At 41.6% G+C, this 13508-nt stretch overlaps 1 protein-coding gene across 4 annotated transcripts in view; it reads left to right on the forward strand.

Moving 5' to 3' along the window:
• Positions 1-13508, forward strand: part of Gfm2 (GTP dependent ribosome recycling factor mitochondrial 2) — a 38749-nt gene that overhangs the window by 6645 nt on the left and 18596 nt on the right. For all 4 annotated transcript variants that reach the window (XM_017590700.2, XM_063281491.1, XM_006231830.5 and 1 more), the window contains 7 exons: positions 285-342; positions 1063-1160; positions 3761-3886; positions 4732-4820; positions 7900-7988; positions 9921-9981; positions 10185-10364. In XM_017590700.2, the coding sequence (XP_017446189.1) occupies positions 285-342; positions 1063-1160; positions 3761-3886; positions 4732-4820; positions 7900-7988; positions 9921-9981; positions 10185-10364 (701 nt within the window). The remainder of the gene's footprint in view (positions 1-284; positions 343-1062; positions 1161-3760; positions 3887-4731; positions 4821-7899; positions 7989-9920; positions 9982-10184; positions 10365-13508) is intronic.

Here is a 13508-nt window from a genome sequence, read left to right on the forward strand (position 1 = left end):
TGAGTGTCCACTGCCTGGAAAATGCGTATTTTTTAAGGATTTAATTTAGAAATTGTTCTGTAGGTTTGAGTTAGAAAAAAATTTGTATCTAGAACTTATCCCATCAATCACGCTTTCTTCCTTACTGGTGACAAATGAATCCTAAGTAAGTGTATGTTACTGAGCTTGACTTTGCTTGGTCTGGAATGTTGTATTTGCTTTCATTTATTTTGTATGTTTCCATTTATAAGTTAAGAGAAAAACTTAATAATTTCACAGTTTAATTTGAATCCTCTTTCTATTAGGCATTGTAGGAAATGAAGTCAAATCTCTTCATTCCATCATTAACCCCCCTGTGGCCAAGTAAGTACTGTCCTTAGGCTGCTGTACCAGAGGCTGTTGAGGAATTCGCAAGTCTTCTCTGACAGGCTTTACTAGTGACTTATGTAATTCCTGTTGCTTCTATATAATGTTAGTATGTATCTCAAAAGATATTTTTTCTCAGTTAAATATTAAGAAGTTTTGGGCCGGAGAGATGGCTCAGCGGTTAAGAGCACTGACTGCTCTTCCAGAGGTCCTGAGTTCAAATCCCAGCAACCACATGGTGGCTCACAACCATCTGTAATGGGATCTGGTGCCCTCTTCTGGTGCATCTCAAAACAGCTACACTGTACTCATATAAATAAAAATTAATAAAAAAATTTAAAAAAATATTAAGAAGTTTTAATGTAACAAAAACGAGTGTATATATTTTTAAGATCATCATTAGCCCTTTTGTTACTTAGCTATTTTGTGTGATAATGTGGCAGTATACATCCACGGGAGTGGGTGTAGAACACAAGAGGGATGTGTGGGGTGAACATGAGCAAATCCTATCACACGTGTGAGAGTGTCATGGTGCTGCCCGTCCCTTACCATGTGTGCTGAGGAGGTGTGCTGATAAGAGATCCAGAAGGAGGTTTTGTGTTTGTCTTTGTACAGAATTGCATGTATTATAGGAATACAAATAACTTTTGAAATGTGCGCAGCATAGATGTTTCAGTTGAAATATGCACCTCATGCCTTTTCCTCCCTTTTAAACAGAATCCGTAATATTGGAATTATGGCCCATATTGACGCAGGCAAAACCACCACCACAGAGAGGATTTTGTACTATTCCGGATACACAAGATCACTGGGAGGTTAGAATGGACTCCTCCTCTTCCCAGACCCACCAGCGAGAGCATCAGGGGAAAAGGTTTTGGTTAAGAAGTCAACTAGAGTGTGGCATAGAGTATGTCCAAACTACAGCATTAAGATAAGGTAGCTGCAACATCACCAGAAAGTCTTCAGAGACTCAGCTCAGCACTGAGTCCCTCATGGCTTCATCTGATACAGGTCTACTGGAAGGTGGTAGGACAGAACCACACTTAGCATTAGATGTTTATACAAGAGCCACTCGAGTGAGAAGACTCAGTTCCAGTTCCAGGTTTCATGTAAGGGACAGTCTATACCCAAGTCAGGGAAGCCCAAGATGTGTAACTCCAAGCTACACTTAGAGTTTACCACTAAGGAAAAGAAGGAAGAAGAGGAAGAAGATGATAAAGATTGTGTGTGTGTGTGTGTGTGTGTGTGTGTGTGTGTGTGCCATAGCCACATAGTTGACATACTTCTATTGTCTAATTTCCAGAAGAAAAGAGAAAAGCTGGAAAGTTAAGGTCAAACTGTTATATGGAAAGGAGCTGATTTTGTTGGTCCTTAGCCCACTGCTTCTTCTCTAAGGTCTACAAGCTACTGCTCAATATAGCTCTTGCAAGTTGGACTTACTTCAGACTTTGTGATTTTATGGGCATCAGTTCTTCAGAGCATTCCTTGTTTATTTTTTCACAGCTTCATGTGTGTAGATACTGTATTTTCATACATCACTATATTCACTTGTTCACCACACCTTCCTGCTCAACCCTTCTTCCCAACTGGTCCACTTTTTAATTTTCATGTAAGTGTGTGAGTGTGTGGGAGCAGAGCTGTGAGTGTGTCTGTGAGAATATGTGAGTGAATTTATGAATCTGTGAAAGTGTGAGTATGTATGTCAGTGAACGTGTGTGCGTGTCACTGAGTTTAACTGAACCTGTTGCTTGCATGAGCATAGATCAGGGCTTACTATTTTTAAGTAATGCTGGGGAGTCCCATGATGGGTTCAGGAGGTCTAGTTATGATGTGTTCCTATTAGGAGCCATTTTCCTAGACCTTTGGAAATGTAACAGATTGGATGCTTAAGGGAGGAAAAGATCATCAAGATGATGGTGTGTTCTTAAACAGATGCTACCTGGATTTTTCATATGAGATTCTGTGTTAATAAGTATATGCTGGCAGCATTTTGTGAGCATTGCCACGCTGCTGTTGCTTCAGAAGTCTGATGATAATCCTTCCCTTATACCCCAATTTGGATACTGGAAGTGAGGGTAAAGAAGTTTCCATTTTTAAAAGTTGTAAGAGGAACCAGTTTTAAGTATATTTGCAGTCAGTATAGGTTAAGTATTCTTTGTCTAATGTGATTAAGATATTGGAAATAGTTCAGATGCTACAATTTTTTGTTTAGAAATGTTTTCATGAACTTACTTGATTGGAAATTGCTATTCTGGAAATCTAAAACTGGAAGTTGGAAACACCTCAAACTCTGAAGCATTAAGAACTGATTTTAGATGTCTGAGGCCCAGAGCTAAGTTGTTCTTACTACTAAGTTCTCTAGTTTGGCAGCCTAGAGCTCGCTTTGTTGGTTAGAAGAATCATAAGAAATAACGTGAGAAGGTGAGGCACACCTTTAATCCCAGTGCCAGAGAGGCAGAGGCAAGCAGGTCTCCATGGCTTCGGGTCCAGCCTGCAATGTGTAATGAATTCTAGGCCTGATAGGGCTGCACTGCACAGCTAGGGTTGTCACAGATACATTTCTTTATATTCCTTGGTGTTGGTGGCGTGCGTGCGTGTGTGCGTGCGTGCGTGCGTGTGTGTGTGTGTGTGTGTGTGTGTGTGTCTGCATGGAGGGGGAGAGAGAGTGTGTGTGTAGTGGGAAGCTAGATAACATTTTTGGGGTCTTCTATTGATATAAGTACATAATATTATCCTATATTCATGAATTTTGAATTGTAAAAATAACTTTCATGTATTTGTTATCTATAAATTTACTCAGAATAAAAGGTGTAATTCAAGAATCATTTGGGTGAGCTTTTAGGATTCAGTTTAAGCATGTTTTATACTGAGGACTTGCAGACGCCTCCCTGCTCTGGAGAATAGCAGTGAGAGTCTGGGGGTGTTTTCCACTCTTCGTGCAATGTCCCTGCTATCTGGCTTTATTGGGTTGGACTAGATTTTATTCCCTGCCTCATTTTGTCTTTGTGACAGCCTGGCAAGGGTAACTCTGTTATGTTAGATTTGAGGACCAGGATAATCAAGGGATAAGAATAAAGTGAGGAAGGAGCCTATGAGTGGACTTGGTTCGCCTCTGCCTCCTAACAAGGGATGTGGCCCACAGAGAGAGTAAGAAACATCAACCCAGGACTGAAGGGCAGGATGTGTGGTTTAGTCAAATTAAAGACAAAAAAACCTTCCATGACACAATTACTAATCTCCCTGCAAAAGCTTTTCTCTCACAAGGGTTTTATATAGAGAAACAAAGGCTCTAAGTATTAAGCTGAATATTTTGGGTTGCTTTTCTCAGAGCAGATTAAGTTATCCTGGGGGTGTACTGAGGACCAGTGTGGCACACTTCTTTTGAGGTAAACTGTGGCCTCTTTTTCCTGACTAGATGTCGATGATGGGGACACAGTGACGGATTTCATGGCTCAAGAGCGAGAAAGGGGCATTACCATCCAATCAGCAGCCGTGACTCTTGACTGGAAAGGGTATAGAGTCAACCTGATTGATACGCCAGGTAAGACGCAGCTTTACCATTGCAAAGAAGCTGGGCCCTCAGGCTGTTTCTGAGTGTTGTTTTTTAAATTACAGTCAAACCCATTAAATCTCATTTTAAGTGTACAGCCACGTCTTATTCACTACGTTCACATCACTGTGGGACAGATCTCCAGTTTCTCGTCTTCTAGACCTGAAACTGTCCTTAGTAAGCAGCAGGTTTCCTCTGCCCCCTGTCCCCACCGTGCTGCTCCTTACGTCTGCAAGGGCTCTTGATGCCTCCTGTAAGTGGAACCACACCCTGTTTACCTTGTTGTGATTGGCTTTTTTATTTCAGTTAGTATGAAGCCTTCATTAACAGTAATTTCTTCCTTTTATGGCTACATAATATTCCTTGGTGTGTACTTATCTCTCAGTATATATGAGGAATTGATTTTAGGATCCCATGTAGATACCAAATGTTTAAATCCCTTATAGAATCGTATAATATTTCCATAAAACCTGTATATATCCTCTTGTATACCTACATATCTTAATACAAGTGACTACTATGTAAATAGCTGTTATTCTGTATTGTTCAGAGAGTAATGACAAGAAAAATGTCTGTCCATGTTTAGAACGGGCACCTTTTTTCCTGAATCTTTTCAGCCCATAACTACATCTCCAGACTCAAAACATGTAGGTGCAGGGAAGCGACTGTCTCTCCCACATTTTGTTCGCTATGAATGTGGGTGTGCACATAGCTTCTTGAGACACTCCTTTCAGTTGCTCACTTTCCTTTGGGTACACTCAGGAGTGACCTTGCTGGCCCACGTGACTGTTCTAGTTGGGTGTTGAAGATTTTAAGTGTCTCTTTTCTTTCCTTAGGTCACGTAGACTTTACCCTGGAGGTTGAGCGCTGCTTGAGGGTGTTGGATGGTGCGGTGGCCGTGTTTGATGCCTCTGCTGGTGTGGAGGTAAAGCTGGAGCCAGAGTGAGCGCAGAACAGCAGTGTGTGCTGTGTTCTGTACAGTGTGGCCTGTGTCAGGATTAGTCCGCTGGAACCCTTTCTGTGGGAAATCTGTGTCAGTCGGACTGTGATGGAGGAAAACCAGAGTTTAATAATGAAGTGAGACTCAGACTTTCCTCAATGGAAGGGAAGTTAGTGTTTCTGTAGAAAATGTATGAACGTTGGTGTGGGGAACCAGGAGGAGCCTGGGATGCTGTTGATTTTAAGCTAACAATTCCTCTGCATTAGTGTGTGGATTCTGTCAGAAGTCACAAGGTCACTAAGTGAGGGTCAGGAGCAGGGGACTTTGTTAGTCTATGTGTAGAAACCAACAGAGTCAGCATCCCTCTGAGTCCAGGCCAGAGTGGCATGGGAGGAGTAGACGCCAGCTGCTCACGTGGCACGGCAAAAGCACTGGAACACTTCATCTTGTGCGTTAGCGTCCCTCTGCGCTACTTTGGAGGATGGACAGTGTCTGTTCTAGGGCAAACCTCCTTTTCCTCCCAGGGAGACACCGCCTGAGGAGATTGTTTACTGTATACTTCTATAGCAACCATCCCTCAAAGATGAGCGGAGAGCACAGTTGGCACTTGTAGCAACACACAGAAGCATGAATAGTTATCTTCTCACAGGTCAGGTAAACATTCTTAGACTGTGGTGGTAGCACACCTTTAATCCCAGCACTCAGACGCAGAGGCAGGTGGATCTCTGGGAGTTCAAGGGTAGCCTGGAGTATAGAGTGAGTTCTAGGATAACGCTATACAGAGAAACCCTGTTTTGAAAAGCAAACCAAACAAACCAAACAAAAAGCAACAACAACAAAAACCTCGATTGTTAGAGGGGCTACCGCTCATTTCCAGAGTACCTGCCAAGCGTGTATGAGTGCCTGGGAACAGGAAAGTCCTCTGTTAATACGGCTTATTGATAGGAGAGGGAATTGTGCTAGTTATCTTGTTTGGTTTGTTTTTTATTGCTTCAAACAGGGTCTCGCTATGTACCATGTATGCAGACCATGCTAGGCTCAAACTCACAGAGATCCATGCCCCTCTGCCTCATAAGGACTGGGATTAAAGGTGTGTGCCACTACCTGGTTTGTGCTGTGTTTATAGGCGTGAGTTATACTATCTTTAATGAGTGTACCCTTCAAAATTGGCTTTGGTGAATATAGTTCTGTCCTTAAAACTATTTTAATTAAGTTGTAAAAATCAGTATCTTTTTAAAAATGGGACAAATTGACACAATACAATATGCTAAGAAAGATAAAACAAATATATGTTGTACTCCTGCTCAAAATGTTTGACCCATGTCTAATCATAAGACAATGATTAATGAAATCTAAATGAAAAGATGTGTCAGGAACAACTACTTACAACTTTTCAGAAATAAAACAAAAACAAAATCCTTTTAATATAAGAATCACCAATAATTAAGGGGAATCCTGAAGAACTATTCTAGATAACAGAATTTTTAAAAATCAAGAAAATGGATGTATTTTTAAATCCTTGGTTGCATTCTCGATTTAAAATGAATTAGAAGAGATCATTGAGGAACACAGAGAAACTTGAATTATATACTATGTGAAAAAGTTATTTTAAGCTATGTTAAGCTTAAAATGTTTTGAGTGTGATGATTATAATAGATTACTTAGAAGATTCTTATTTGAAAGGTCATGCAGCTATCATCCTATCTCCCACCTACTATCACAGCCCAGCCATATCATTATGAACTTGGTCTGTATGCAGGCTAGCAACATAAGATAGCGTTTTATATGCTGAAGAATGCTGGAAATTCAAAAGAGCAACAGCAGATATTGACGACAGTGGTTCAGCTGGAGCTCACAGTTGTGACACAATAGCCTTAGAAGACTGTTTGCAGTGTCATATGAAGTCATATATACATCTGCCTTAAAGTCTAGTAATTCTGTATCTGTCTCCAAGGAAGGGAACATTATTAACCAGGGATTTGTTCAGAATGTCTGTGGTGGCTAGAATCACAGCAGCTCCGAGCTGGCAGCTCTGTAAGTGTTGATAGAGAAGCTGGTCTGCTGAGTCAAGAGATAAGGTGGGCAAGTCAGAAGCCACAGTTATGTGAGACTCATGAACAGGCAGAAATAATGTGGACCTGTGATGATGTGTAAGGACTGGTTTCTTCCAGTGGGCTGGAGAGATAGCGTGTATTGATCTGAGTTATACAAGGTCTGTTTCAAGATTATCTACATGTTTGGTCTGTGGAGTTTGCTGTGTATAAGTTTTACCTGAACAACAAAAAGCTAAACATTAGACGTTTTATGTTTTTTTAGGCTTACGGATTCAGTGAGGTACAGATGTTTTAGTACAACCAGAGAAATTTAATATGTACAGACATAAAATCAATTAGAGAAAAAGCATATGTGAATGACTTATAAATATAGGTAGTAGTCTATCTTTCACCTTTATCTATTGTTCACACGAACATTCAGATACTCAATGAAATGTGATTTTTATCACCACAGTGTTTTTATTATATTCTCATTTACCCCTCAAGGCAAAGGTCCCATGTAAAAGCCTGACACTGGGAGGTGTGCTGGCACCTGCCTGGAATCTCAGCACTTGGGAGGAGGATGGCGGAAGATCTGGAGTTAGGATCAACCTTGCTATGAAGCAAGTTCCAGGCCAACCAAGGCTTTTTGAAACCTGCTCTAAAAAAATACAAATTAGCTCATTATTATATACTGGGAAAATGAAGCAAGATAAAAAGTAAGGTCTTTTGATTGTAACTTAGATTCTCTCCTGAGAGCTCTGGACATCTCCAAGACTCTACATCACCTTATCTGGGAACTTAGTTTACCTAATCAGAAGCACTGGTCTCCAGCAGTGTGAAGCATCTTCCAGTCACTCCACCACATCCCCTTCTGTTCTCCCAAGAGCAAACAGGGTCCCAGGAGATGAACCAAAGCGGTTCTCCCTCTCTGCCAGCATCAGGCCCAATTCCACACCCCACAGATTCGTGGAGCCTGTCACCCCATGTCTCCAAATAGCCACTGGCCTTTCCTCTAATTTTTGCTTTAGGCTCAGACTCTCACTGTATGGAGGCAAGCTGACAAACACAAGATACCCCGGATCTGCTTTCTAAACAAGATGGACAAGACTGGAGCAAGGTATTTGTAGACTGCTTCATAGGCTGCTAGGGTTACAAAGCAAAGACAGGAACTCATGGGTTAGAGCCTAAGTGTAGGAAAAGCAATTTTTCCATATAAAGTATAATTATTGTATGGACTCTTAACAATTTAAAGTAATTTCGAAGCAGCTCAATTGTAGTGGAGATCTGCCAAGTGATGAGTTTCTGGGTCTAATGTAGCACATTTTGTACAGTCCTGATGGAGGGCGGAGTCTTTTGTTCTGTTCATTCTTTTTTGAGCTCTACAGCATAACACCCTTTCTCCCGAAGGCTGCTGTGATCTCCTCGTTGCTAGAGTTAGAGAGTAGGATTGATTCTTGTAGTTAACTCAGAGAATGGTGTCTTTCTACCTCTTCTGATTTTGTTTGGATAGTGAGTATTAGGCTCAACAGAAGGAAGGGCACTGGGGAGGAGAGTGTCCTGTGAGGCAGACGATGAGCAGGCGGAGTTGTAACAGTCATACACTGAGGCTTATGGAGTGGCAACCAAGATAGATACATTGTCCCGGCAACAGAGAAGCAGAAATACATGAAGGATGTGGTGAAATGTGAATAGAAATGCATCAAGAATGTTAAGGATTGTGGAGGAAACATGAGATGTGGTAAAATTCAGCTGTCCTTCCCAAGATTACTCTTGTGTGCCCTGTGGTTATGTGGCCCCCCTGGCAACTTAAAGTTCCCTTACTTACTAATGGCACAGCAACCTGTAACATTTGCTAGGCTCATGTTTGAATCTTTCCTATTTGGGACTTCTTGTAGTCCATATAAGTACTCGTTGACTGGCCTCTGTAGTGATGAAGGTGATGCCTGGATACTAGGCTAGTTCTCAGAGGTGTTGGGGCCATGGACATGTGTAGTTTCAAAAAGAACCCACACTAAATCCAGCTAATGTGCCAGCATCACCCACCCCCATGGCTAGCCCTATGCTGCTATCTTGCCCTGGTTCTCTCAGCTCGATTGAGTGCCTGGAGCTGCCACTCTCATTTCCCAGGCCATCTGCCCCTGGGGCTGTCCACCAGAGTGCCAGCTACCCTCACTCACACCCGTTAGCCCTGGGAAAAGGCAACACTAGAGACAATATACCAGCCAGATTTATAACCATAAATCTCCGACCCCAAAATGCTTGCGCAAAGAACACACAGCTCAATGATACAGCAACCCAGTGATATAATTACAAGCTGCACGCTTAGATCAGACATGTTTCACCTCACCCCTCTGCTGTCCAGCTGTGAAATCCCTGGGCACGTGGTTCTGCTCCCTCTTCTTCTATCATCTTCTCCCTCTGTCCTCTATCTCTTCTCCCTCCTTCTCCCACCTCTCTAGAACTTTCAGCTCCGCCTTTCCCTCCCACTGCCCAATCACAGACTGTAGCCTTTATTTGACTAAGATTTCACCTGATCTCACCTGAGTACTTGATCTACTCTTGAGGGAGCAGAAAATACAAACAGCAACCCACAATATGCGTGTGTTTATAATTCTGCCTGTGTGTCAACAATAGCATTTGCACCATAGGCAGCCATGGTTAGCATAAAAACAAGCACCATCGCATAAGACACTCATACCTAAGATTAAAACAGAGCATTAGTCTGGGTCTTGGAAGAGAACCAGTAGTGTAGATGATTATAGAAGAAAATCTGTAATTCAAATGAGTCTTGCATTTAACTCTAATTAATTAATTGTGTGTCCTTAATTAGGATCAAAACGTGGTTATATGAAGCTTGCAGTAATAGTTGTTAGACTTGCACGTGGTGAGATAATGGTCACTATAAATACTCGATTGCTGTTATCAGGTTTCTTAGGATAAACTGCTCTGTAGGAAGCTGATGGAGAATAAAGAATATTTTAGAGAACATTCTTAAACCTGTTCTGAGAGGTTTTTACTGTTTCTAACGGGGTGCTCTGCTGTTTTACAGTTTTAACTATGCAGTTGAAAGCATCAGGGAGAAGTTAAAGGCAAAGCCCCTGATTTTACAGGTAATTGGTCAATTAATCCCACATTCTGATGGTTCCTGGTCAGTTTATGGTAGCATACACATGTCTGAGGCATACTCAAGTCATAAGTAAGTACGGCTAAAGATTTCAATTGAAACAGTGAGGTAGAAGTTGAGGAAAGTGATGATCCTGGTTAGTGTTGGCACCAGCATGGTGTAACCACAGACGCTCACTCTGACTCGCAGCTGCCAATTGGGGAAGCCAGGACTTTCCAAGGAGTGGTGGATGTGGTAAACAGAGAAAAGCTTATTTGGAACTCTGACTCTGATGACGGAAAAGACTTCGAGAGAAAGCCCCTCTCAGAAGCGAGCGATCCGACATTGCTAAAGGAGACAGTCGAAGCAAGGAACTCCCTAATTGAGCAAGTAAGTACTTTAGTTTAGAATTCCGTGTTCAGTGACTTTTGTATGCAAAAAAATTACATATTTAATATGTAAAAACAGCGAATGGATATTAGTGCTACTATGTCTGCCACCCACATCCAAGATAAATTAATAACCTTGTTTCCTGTTATCTATGTGTCCTTCTTAGTTGTTTTTCTTTTAAGATTAATCTATTCGTTTATTTACTTGTGTGAGTGTTTTTCCTGCATGTGTTTGTGTTTGGCATCTGTGTGTCTAGTGCCTAGGAAGACCACAAGAGGGTGGCAGGCTCCTTCGGAACCGGAGTTCTCAGATGCCTGAGAGCAACAGATACTCTCAGCTGCTGAGCTGTCTGCTCCCGGGCCCGGCCGGGTTTGGTTTTGTTGTGTGTGCTCAGAGGTGAACCTAGACTTGCTGGATAGATGGTAAGCATGTGCTTTACCGCTGCACTGCAATCCCTGCACCCAGCATGTTATTTAATGTTAGCGTTAGTTTGCATATTCTGTCCTTCTGTGTGGAGTGATACTGTCTGTTTTCTCGTTTTATGTTGTGATGCAGCTTGTCACTGTTGGTACATGTGGTGACAGTTCAGCTTGAGTGCTGTGTGGCGTTCTGATCGTGATTGCAGTCAGTGTGTCTGCTTCCCAGCAGACTGACTGAGAGTTGTTTCTCTTTCTTGCTGCTGGAAGTACTGTGGCTGAACTTGTGGTGGCTACATCTGTAGTCCCTTTACTTCAGGGACTGAAGCAGAAGAATTGATGTGAGTTTAAGGTCAGCCCAGGCACATAGTGAGTTCCAGGCCAAACTTTCTCAAAGAAATCGGGTGAACAGAAGCCATGTTCTGTCTCCTGTGCAATGAAATATTTTCCTGCCTATTTTCTACTTTATCAGATGTCAGATTACTTAGAAAAATTAAAGCCATCAATTTATTCTGGTTACTAGATAGCTCAGGTCTGCATCAATTCTCAACACTTTCATAGAACATAGCAAGATAGATTATTATGTTACAATATTTATATTAATATTTGTGGCAATAAATAATACATGATATGCTTCTTGAATCTTTATAGTAAAGTATTTGAATCTTTGATTTTTTTTCACTTTAAAATTGAATTGGTCTAAGTTTAACATAAATGTTTGTTAAGACATTGTCTTGACTGTGCTGCCCAGACTTCTCTGGAACATACCATCCTGCTGCCTTATATTCCACCATACCTGCTTAGTCCAGACAGGTTCTATCAGCATTTTCTAGCATTTATCTATACAGGTAGATATTTCTAGAGAAATTATTTGCCATTTATAATTTTTAGTATTCAGTGACTTTATAACTGACATAATGTTTGGATAGTGGATATTGAGGGCCTGGTGTTTGCTAGGTTTAGGACTTTACATGTACTGTTTTATTCTTACAACCATGTATCTTCCCACTTTACAGACGAGAAGTCAGAATCTTAGAATGTTTAAATAAGTTTTGCTGCTAATAAAGGGCAGAGCTGGAATATGAACTCAGGACAGAATCAGATCAGAGCTCAAACTGCTCCCACCTTGCTAGACTGCTTCCTCCTCTTCCTCTTCTTTTCTTTTCTTTTCTTTTCTTTTCTTTTCTTTTCTTTTCTTTTCTTTTCTACATAAGGGTTTTCCTATGTAGTCCTGGCTGGCCTGGAACTTGCCTTGTAGAACAGGCAGCCTTGAATTTACAGATCTGCCTGCTTCGGCCTCCCAAGTACTGCGTTCAAAGGCTTATGTCACCATGCCTCCTACTAGATGGTTTCTTGAGATTAATAAGGCATAGAAAGAGCAAGCGTAGAACTGGTATTGATCATGAATTGGACACATAATTAGTTCCTTTTTGAGCGTATGTGTATGCACGCACGCAGTTTTAATATGGAACAATTATAGGCATAGAGAAGGATCTTATAATCCAGATGGAGAGCCAAAACATGATTGCACACATGGCCTTCACTACAATGTGATAGTATGTGATGTACATAGAGAAAATTTGAGGTGTCAGTAGCTAATTACAGGTGCTAATTATAATGAATGTGGATAGGGCTGGTGAGATGGCTCAGTGGTGAAGAGCACTGACTGCTCCTCCAGAGGTCCTGAGTTCAAGTCCCAACATTCACATGGTGGCTCACAACCATCTGTAATGGGATCTGATGCCCTCTTCTGGTGTGTCTGAAGACGGTGACAGTGTACTCACATACATACAATAAATAAATAAATCTTAAAAAAAAAAAGATGAATGTGGATAAAATTTAGAAAATAAGACCACCTCAGGTACATTAGCTACAATAAGAGAAAACCCACAAGTGTGTATTGGTGACTATAGAACAAGTGTAAACCTGTGTGCTGAAGTGGGAGCACACGGATTAGTTGCCATTGAAAACCATGTGAGAATGGCTGGAAAGAGCAAAGGACCCAGATTCTACACCCAGCACCCAGTTACTCCTGTTCCAAGGGATCTGACACTGTCTTCTGATCTACACGGGCACCAGGCACACATGTGTATGCATACATAAATGCAGACAAAACACTCATACACATAAAATAAATCCTTTAAAAAGAAAAAAGGGAAAGGAAAGGAGACCATATGGGATGGAGGCTCCTCCAAACATTTCATTTGGGGTATCTGCCCCCAAAGAATTAGAAGCAGTATCTTGAAACCACCCTGTTCCTAGTAGTAGTATTCTTAGTAGGTAAAAAGCAGAGACAGCCCAAGTGGCCATTAACAGATGAGTGAATCAACAAAATGTGGGCTGTTGTTCTGTTTTAAGAGGGAAGGGATGCTAACACCAGATGCTACGTCAGTAAGCCTGAAGCCACTCTGTCAGGGAAGAGCACCAGCTACAAATGCCGCCCGCAGAGCCCTGCTTGTGAGGTGTTAGACAGTGCTCAGAGGCAGAAAGTAGACCGGTGCTTATCAGAGGCTTGACGAGGGAAGGATAGGGGTTGTTTGCAAATTTAAAAGTTTAGGAGATTGGCCAGCAATACAAATGAGCCTGGTAGTACTGAGCTACACCTAAAAATGATTAGGATGGCAGACCGCTAAAGTGGCTATGATGGTGATTTTAACCACAGTTAAATCGACCCTTCTTCAATCGAGACCCTAAGTGTGAACTACAATTAGCTTTCTGTCTCTTAGGA

Source organism: Rattus norvegicus, chromosome 2 (genome assembly GCF_036323735.1).
Source record: "Rattus norvegicus strain BN/NHsdMcwi chromosome 2, GRCr8, whole genome shotgun sequence".
NCBI classification, from domain to species: domain Eukaryota; kingdom Metazoa; phylum Chordata; class Mammalia; order Rodentia; family Muridae; genus Rattus; species Rattus norvegicus.